At 38.5% G+C, this 9,058-nt stretch overlaps 1 protein-coding gene across 1 annotated transcript; it reads right to left on the bottom strand.

The window, feature by feature from the left end:
- Window positions 1–822: 822 nt before the first annotated feature.
- Window positions 823–9,011, bottom strand: LOC110065807 (riboflavin transporter 2-like). The gene is made up of 2 exons (XM_020772974.2): window positions 7,472–9,011; window positions 823–5,893 (listed from the first exon to the last, which is right to left on the bottom strand). The coding sequence occupies exons 1-2, from the start codon at window positions 8,648–8,650 to the stop codon at window positions 5,708–5,710; spliced, it is 1,365 nt and encodes a 454-aa protein (XP_020628633.2). The 5' UTR covers window positions 8,651–9,011; the 3' UTR covers window positions 823–5,707.
- Window positions 9,012–9,058: the final 47 nt, after the last annotated feature.

Below are 9,058 nucleotides of genomic sequence, written 5' to 3'. Positions count from 1 at the left end.
TCAGTGAAGGAGTTATTTGGTATGCCATTTCTTAGAGTAACACAGGGTATACATATTTTAATATGCGACTTTCTGCATGTTGAATTTTCGAAAAACAGCCATAGGATTATTTAAACTTTGCAAAAAGTTTCATCTCATCACAAGTCGTGTTTTTAAAAGGTTGTACCGTTGCTATGGTAATCTATTATGCCATATCCATTATTGGTTCGCCGTAAAAGATTTGTTGTGATGAAGTTCCAAAAAATATCAGTTCTGAATATTGAAAGGTCACAGCAGGATTACCAGTCCCCAGGAATTTGAGCCCAATGTATTTAATACTTTTCGTGCCACCTGGAATCAAAGTCATACAAAGAATGCATGCGTTCATCCCCGTTTCTGTAGCATGAAGCGACTAGGAGTATTTCAACTCCCCCCTGGATGGGATGCTAGTCCATCGAAAGGTTATCCCCCAGCATTGAATTTGCTGGTACCCATTTATACACCTGGGTGGAGAGGCACTGAGAGAGTGAAGTGTCTTGCCCAAGAACAAAACGCAATGTCCCCGGCCAGGGCTCGAACCCGGACCAGTCGATCCAGAGACAAGCGCACTAATCATGAAGCCACCGCGCCTCTCACACCCGTGCCACCCAGAAATTTTGAAGTATTTGAAAGCCACCCAAAAAGTTAAACATTTGATCCAGTACTGACATGATACCTTCTTTGAGAAAAGTGGCATGATAATAAAGCAAATGTATATACCAAATGGCGTCTGAAACTCTTTGCAAGGCCTCTGTTGTCAGTTGCATTAGATGAACTTTGCAGCAATGGAATAACACATCAGTCTTTTAATACCTACAACAGCTTTATTCCAAACCATACAAGCATGAACTTGACTAAACAATGAAGAATTTATACGATAAATAACTACCTCAGTACAACTGTGACCTTTTAAATATCAATGACGGTGCAAAATTCACTTATCAAGGAATAAAATGTACAACTTCTTTTTAAACTTACAACTATCTAAACATCTTATATTTAAAGCTTACCAGTAAAGGTCAGTCTTAAAGGGGCACAATATGTTTGTAACATATGACTGCAAGGGTGATATTTGTTTATCACATGGTGTTATTTAGGGGCATTTATCTCCATGTAAGAAACTATGGAGGGCCACAAATGTTTCCTTGGTCCTAATAACTTGCATTTCATCCATTGTTCCCCATTAAAAAAGGTCATTTTTCCTTAAATTCTAAATTCTAAATTCCTCATTGTGGCAAGTGCAAATCTGTCAAATGTTGCTCTGCCTCAAATGCAACCCCCCATTAATTTAACATTATTTCACCATTTTAAATTTACATGTAAATTCAATTTACATGTTTAAAATCGCTAACAATACTTTATCAAGTTACAACAAAAGCAAAACAGAACAGCAATAGGCTTAACGAAGCTTTGCGTACTGGTTTAAGTATTGTAAAATTCTGCACTTTCACTACTGTTTTCTTCCTAACAAAAATAGTTTTGTGGCAAAACTTACTGATTAGATAATGTCATGAGCCACCCCCTCAATTATGTAATTACGAAGGAGCGAGTGTCTCATCACAGTACCTAACACCTAACAATACCACAGAATTCTGCTGCCTGCTACATATGGTTTTCTTTTAACTTCACCCAGAGTATAGTGTTGTAACAAAGCTAATGCATTGTCTGCATTGATGTCTAGACACACCGTGCCAGGATAAGGGGAAGGATGGCCCTTATGGTCTTAAATTTTAGCAATGATTTCTGTCATTCATTCTAGTCTGGTCTTCATTCCTCTCTTGAACAGCAGCTCAGCAGCTGGTAGTCGAGCCTAGTTTACCACTAGCCGTAAAATCCCCCGAAATTTTGACCAATAAGTCTAAAAATTGATAATAAAATAAGAGAAAAAGGTATAAAAATTGAAAAATTCAACAGTAAATTGTAAAAAACCATTAACAAAAGAGGAAATTGTGGTTAGAGCCACAACTCACCATTTTGTCAGTATCAAAGATCTTTTAATAGGTCTTAAAAATCTTCAAAGACTTTATGTCAGCTGCACATTCTGTCCTGGTGCCAAAAAAAAGCAGTTGGCCCAGGCCCTTTTGGAGTTGCGATTGTGGAATCATATTCAGCACACAAGAAGTGTGCGCTTTTTGTAGGATGAGTTGACAAATATTTTGACACCTCCTTGTATAAATTACTTTCAGATCTTCAGTTTCTGCACCCAGAGCGTGAGTTTAACCTAGTGTGTGAGGCAGTGATGACTGGATAGAAAGATCCATACAAAAAATAGACTTATGATGTAGCTTACTTTAAAACTGGCATGATTGTTCCTTGTTTTAAACTGTGTTTAAAAATATATTAAATGCTATTCTATATAGTTAAGTTACATTCTACATTTCATTTGGGTGGTTTACATTAGAGTCCAAGGGCCCACACAAATAAACCACTGGATTAAAAAAGAAAAAAATAGCGTAAAAAATAAAATAGTAATATTTTGTATATTATAGCAATGTACCTTAAATCTAACAACTCTTATGAGGTGGGTTGAATAGAAGGAGTTCAGGAGTTTGCTAAGAGCACAGAAAAGGTACATGTATCTAATCCATGTTTTTCTTTTCATTACGAACAGACAAAACCGACCTAGAAGCAAACCCTCAAGCAATGAAATATACTTCATGGTAAATTATAATTCAACTCCTAATTTCAAACTTTCATTCTTCAGACAAAGTATGAGTTGGCGATCAAATAACAACTTAGTACCAGACCCAGGGGGGTACTCACAGTATACATGATGGGTGAAGGGGGGGGGGGGTCCGACATTTTTTGGCGGGTTGAAAATTTACACCCTCAGAATTTTTTTAGGTCAAGGACTCAGTCAGGCATTTTTTTAGGCCTTAATATAAAAGCATATTTTTTGGGGTTTACACATCTCTGAGCGTAATTTTTGTTGTGATCAATAGATCACAAAATGATTCATTTGAACTTTTTTTCAGCAACGTGTGAGTTCTGGAAAAAATGCTGATAATAAATCAGTATTGAAGTATTTCAGTCTTGCATTTTTTTGGGTAGAAAATTGTGATGCCAGGTATTTTTTTGGGGTGTAAAATTTCAGGCTCATGTCCTTTTTTTGGGTTCACAATATGAGGCTCCATCAGACCCCACATCAATGATGTATACTGTGAGTACCCTCGCTGGGGTGCCAGACGTATTTGTGATGACCAAACACATTTCAAACACCCTTAGAATACAGAAAAGCCTTGCCTACCAATCAGTGTAACATTTCTATACCTAACTTTAGTTTATATTTTTTATAGCCCCTTGGATTGAATGATAGACCTACTTTGCCTGTATTCTAGCTTCTTGGTTAACATATTCTAGTTTCTTCCCACAGCTACCTGATTACTATATTTCCAGTGAAAACATCCTAAAGATACCGACACTCATGTGGTCATGATGAAGGGGGCGTGTGTACAGTACAGGTCAGGGATAAGCAACCAAAATCACATGAAAAACATGTTACCAAAAAAGGGCACAAACGCAAGTGCATAATTATGTGCTCAGTGTAAATTGAAAATGAGCTTACACAGCAAGACCCATTTGTATGTATGAGGTAGCTTGGTGCTCTATTGTCAATTTCTACAAATACTGCCCTCAGCTGGTCTGAGGGCAGGATATGGATATGTTCTGGAACCATACAAACAATAAAATGGGCTTGAGCAGTGAATCATAGATTCAACGCATCTTCAATTGCCGGACATAATTTTTGTACTGAAATTTCTATACTGAAACTTACAATGATTGTGAATCTAGTGTTTAATTCAAAACTGATCAAAGAAAACTGATTATCACACTAAACTGAGAACACTTTGGACCAAAATAGATTTTCTGGAATCTTGGGAATTTTCAAAACAATTATCGCAGACAAAGCAAACAAAGCAAATTTATGGCATTGCATAACACTAGCAAAAACGTGCGAAAGAAACATGTTTCCACGCAAGTTTTTTAAAACACATGAATGCAAAAAATATGCATGCCCATTTTGCAGGTACATTGGTCATTTACCACTGACCTGTGAATCGTAAATTCAAAGCATCTTCAATTGCCAGAGACTTACATAATTTTTATACTGAAATTTCTATAATGAAACAATGATAGCGAATCCAGTGTTTAATTCAAAACTGATCAAAGAAAACTGATTATCACACTAAACTGAAAACATTTTGGACCAAAATGGATTTTCTAGGATCTTGGGAATCTTCAAAACAATTACCACAGACAAAGCAATCAGAGCAAATTTAAGACATTGCATAACAACAACAAAAGTGTGCAAAAAAACACGTTTCCATTCATGTTTTTGAAAACATGTGAGTGCAAAAAACGTGCATGCCCATTTTGCATGTGTGTTAGTCACTTACCACTGACCTGTGAATCATAAATTCAAAGCATCTTCGATTGCCAGACATAAGTTCTATAATAAAATTTCTATAATGAAACCATGATTGCGAATCCAGTGCAAATACAATGAAACAATGATTGTTAATATAATGAAAAAATGATTGTGAATCCAGTGTTTAATTCAGAAGTCTGATCAAAGAAAACTAATTATCATACTAAACTGAAAACATTTTGGACCAAAATAGATTTTCTAATTCGAATAAGTGGAGCAAATTAAACAACTGATCATAAGAAGATAAATGATCTTAAGTTGCTCACCACTAATTGAAAACATAAATTTTGGGAAGGGAAAAATATCTCTCACTGCCTTAAAATTTCATGTACCAAGGAACTACAATTGATAAACTTCAAGGCTAATCAACTTGCTTGAGAAAAGTTGTTATTTAAAATATAACCAAGTTATGTTATTTACATGCAAATTGTGTCCAAATGAACAAGCTGTTAGCCCTAATATTAGCTCTTTACTTGAGTATAACTCAATCAATTAAAATAGATTCATTACTCAAGGTGCCTAGATTGTTCAGGAAAAAAGATAAACAGAGAAACTTACTCATTTTTTTTTTTATGTTATGCAAATTTAGATCAGTATCATTTGGCGATGGAATCTTGGGAATTTTCAAAACAATTATTGCAGACAAAGCAAACAAAGCAAATATGTGGCAGGGCATAACAATAGCAAAAACATGCAAAAGAAACACATTTCAACTTGTGTTCTTGAAAACATGTGAACGCAAAAAAACGTGCATGCCCATTTTGCATGTGCATTGGTCACTTACCACTGACCTGTAGTGTACCTGTAGATAGCAACAGGTGGTGCCCAGCTACAAATTCACTTACTATTGATTGTGCGAGGGTAAATTATGATATCAGCACAGATAAGGGAATGTGTCACTGCGACATACCCCTTCTCCATTTGTAAATTTGTATCAGGGGTGGATCCAGATTTTTTCTTAGGAGGGGGTGCACCACTAAGGAATGGTGTAACTGACTGGTGAGGTAAACAAATTTTAAAAGCGAATTCTAAGAAGAAGGCTTCATCTCCAGGGGGGGGGGGGGGGGAGGGGAGGTGCACCCCTGCAATCTCCCTCTAGATCCAACCCTGTAGATACATGTTGTGATTTTGTCCCTGCCACATGTCACTGTGGTGTTCTACAGCATGTCCCTTCATGCATTCATACATTAAAGCTATTTTACTCTGTAATTCTGAAAAGAAAACTTGATTCAAAACCTCCATCCTCCAGGCGAAGCTTTCTCACTCTTGTTTGAAGTGGTGGTAGACATTCACTGGAGCAAAAATGGCCAGCGCACCAACGAAAGACCCAATTTGTTCACTGACACCATACCACAGAAGGTGATTGCGACCTTTCTCGCGCATCATCGCCCCAATTGCAACTTTGATGTACGTTACCACAATAACAGCACTGACGCTGATCAAAACCTTTTAAAAGAATAGAATAATTTTATGTGTAAATAAGATATTATTTTGGATTTATAGGAGTTATATACCAAAGTAACTGTAAAATCACATTTTCATTTTTGTCATTGATTCTCCACCTCTAATAAATATTATTGCACGCGTGGCAAAAACATAATTTCCTTCAAGTGGTTCAAATTCTCCCCATCAATCTCCTTAACCCTTCCAAAAATGCATCTTACTACACTGCTTTTAAGCCATCTTACCCTGGCTTGTCTTAGCCAATGACCACCAGACCTATATTGTTCTTTCAGTGGAGGTTCCCCAGAGGACCAGGCCAACAAAGTCTCCCCTTCACATACAAAATGACCAATGCATACTGCAACATGGCCAGAAAATCATTTTGTCTGGGTGTGATTCCAAATACAAAAATTACTTATTTACATTTCCCCTTTTACTCACGTTTTATGTCTCAAGAATAATTAGACTTTCTTTTAAGTGTACAGAAAGTATGACAAACAGGTTAGGTTGACCCTAGAGAATATTACATGATACTGCAGGTATAGTAGTAAGTCAGTCCAACCAAGTATATTGATTTTCTCTCTAATGCTACATGTAGTGATTAAATACTTTTAAAGGGGAGGGAACCAGCCACAGTGAAGAAAATAGCCCCTTCAACAAATTAAGGAAATTACGCTTTCCTTTCTCCAAAGCAACAGATCACTATTTACATTTTTAGAACATTCTGTAAGTTACATAACAAGCAACAGATTGATCACTAATTACACTTTTGGAACATTCAGTAAGTTACCATAACAATTCCATTTAGAATCCTCTTTGCAATAAGTGCCTCCAAGTTTTCTGAAAAGCACTTCCCATTGGTGCCTTTTGTTATTTAGTGCCCATATTGCAATAAGTACCTTTTCCCAATAAGCAGCCATTACCGAAAGTGACATTAAAGACAATGACATAAAGTGGCTGATTAGGTGAACAAATTAGTCTGTTTTTTATCGATAATAGTGAACTATAGTTACTGGTTTTGAATCAAAAAAATCTGTTCTTTTCATTGAAGTATTGCACCACATTCAGATGTAAAATTTAAAGTCCGCATGCAAGCTAAGTGGCCTATCACACCTAAGCTTATCTTGGTTTCTGTAGCATGAAGAGACTAGGAGTATTTCTACTCCCCCTCTAGATGGGATCCCAGTCCATCGCAGGGTTATCCCCAGCACTAACACCGCTACCCATTTGTACACCTGGGTGGAGAGAGGCACTGTGAGAGTAAATTAAATAAAGTGTCTTGCCCAAGAACAGAGCACTACTAGTATGTCCCCGGTCAGGGCTTGAACCCAGACTGCTTGATCTGGAGTCGCACACACTAAACATGAGGCCCCTGCACCTCCACATATTCAAAGTGTGTTCAAAAAGAAATAAGTGCCTCCTTCCAATAAGCGCCCTTTTTTGAACTACCTAGTCAATTAGCACCCTGGGTGCTAAAGCAAATCATTAAGGTATGCACACTACTATTTAGTCTAATATGCTTTATGCCTGGGCCATGAATAATGTCCCTATATATTTCTTAATGTGACACAATCCACTTACAATCAAAACAGCGCCTGAATCTTCACACCGTAACAGCACACTGGGACTCTGTGACGCTATAACAATAATGTATGTGCACATACCAAGATACACACAACACAGCACTTCTATGACGACTGTTGATTGGGTTCGGATAAATGGAAACACCAAGCAGGTGACTGGATTGGCGATGTTAGACAGCGTGAGCGTTAGATGATAAATGTAATAGCTGTAAGGTATACAGGCATACGACTGGATAGCTGGTATGACTCCATTGCTCAACCCACTGACTACAGCTAAAATCACCAGAAGAATGATGATACTGATGGTGGACAAATTTCCAGTGTCGTCATCTTTATCGGGGTTGCTTTTCTTCTCCTCGTTAGAGCCAAGCTCTATGCCTTCCTCGTGTGTCTGGATCTGTTTGGCATCCAGGTCATATGTACTGTGCTTTACCTGCTGTCGTTTGGCCACAGGCAGGTGATTCAGCCCCAGAAAGGCCAAGCCACAGGCTACCATCATTCCAGTCAGAAACCAAAAGAACACTTCTGCAGAGAACTTTGGACCAGGTCCCCAGCTACCTGAGCTGGTATCATTTCCCGAAGTTTGATCAGTGGTATTCACGGGAGCTTGAGTGGGGTTTACACAGGAGGTGTGTGACCCCCCTCCCACACCCTGCGCCAAGGCTACAAGACTTGGCAAAAGGCCACTTAATCCTTCACCAGCGAAGTATGGGCTCATGTATACTGCTCGGAAGATTGCCATGTATGGTAGGAACGCGACAGAAGAGGTACAATCTACCGTGGCAAGAAAGAAACACAGAACCAAAAGCGCAGTGCTCCGTTCAGCTCCTGCGATGAAGCTCGTTTCTTTCCAGAAAAACGCCAAAAGCGCACATGCGGCGATTCCAACAAGAACGCTGATGTAAATGGCCGGTATCTCGCGAACTACACGTGGGAAGAATTTATTTCCCAGAGTAAATGCCAAAGGCGCTATGTTGGCCAGTTGAATTATAACTGTTAGGTAGGATGGCAGAGACCAACTTTCAGGGATTTCTTGAACAATTATGGGTAACTCGACCCACAGTCCGTTGATCGCGATCCATGAACCAGTGCCGAATATCACAACGAGTACGTATGTGACAATGGAAATGCCAGAAAAAGTGTTCTTGATGCGGTTCTTTATGCTTTCCCAGGCCATTTTGACAACTTAGTACTATCGAGTCCTTTAACCTTTCCAGGTGGTAGAAAATTTGAAATGCTGTGCCAAAGTTCTAAGCAAACAACCTCGTCGCTCAACAACCAATCGACCAATATTGTACTTCACGCGTCACTTCACGCGCCCTTCACGGGATGATGCAATGTTAGGGGGGATAACTGCGACTCCTATCAATTCGTGGTGTTACCGCGGTCTCGTTGATAGGGCCAGTGTGAATCAACTGCAAATAAGACGGTGTCAATTTTTAAGAGCTCTCAATTGAACTTATTGTTTTATCTTATAAAAAAGCAATTTTACAGAAGAACTTCTAGTTCCCATATCTGTGTATCCTACAGTAGGTTTTCATCCTCCCTCCCTTCTTTTCTTTCTTACTCTCTCCCTGTGTCCGAG

This window comes from Orbicella faveolata, unplaced genomic scaffold (genome assembly GCF_042242905.1).
Source record: "Orbicella faveolata isolate gen_17 unplaced genomic scaffold, um_ofav_v1 contig_3, whole genome shotgun sequence".
Classification (NCBI taxonomy): domain Eukaryota; kingdom Metazoa; phylum Cnidaria; class Anthozoa; order Scleractinia; family Merulinidae; genus Orbicella; species Orbicella faveolata.
Note: the sequence above shows the minus strand (reverse complement) of the source record. Positions and strands in the feature narration are given on the sequence as shown.

What these genes read in the sequence shown, in the direction of transcription:
- LOC110065807 (XM_020772974.2), bottom strand. Translation starts at nt 8,650, where the DNA reads ATGGCCTGGGAAAGCATAAAGAACCGCATCAAGAACACTTTTTCTGGC. An exon ending in ATTCAGGCGCTGTTTTGATT is followed by an intron (nt 5,894 to 7,471) that starts GTAAGTGGATTG and finishes TTCTTTTAAAAG; the next exon opens with GTTTTGATCAGCGTCAGTGC.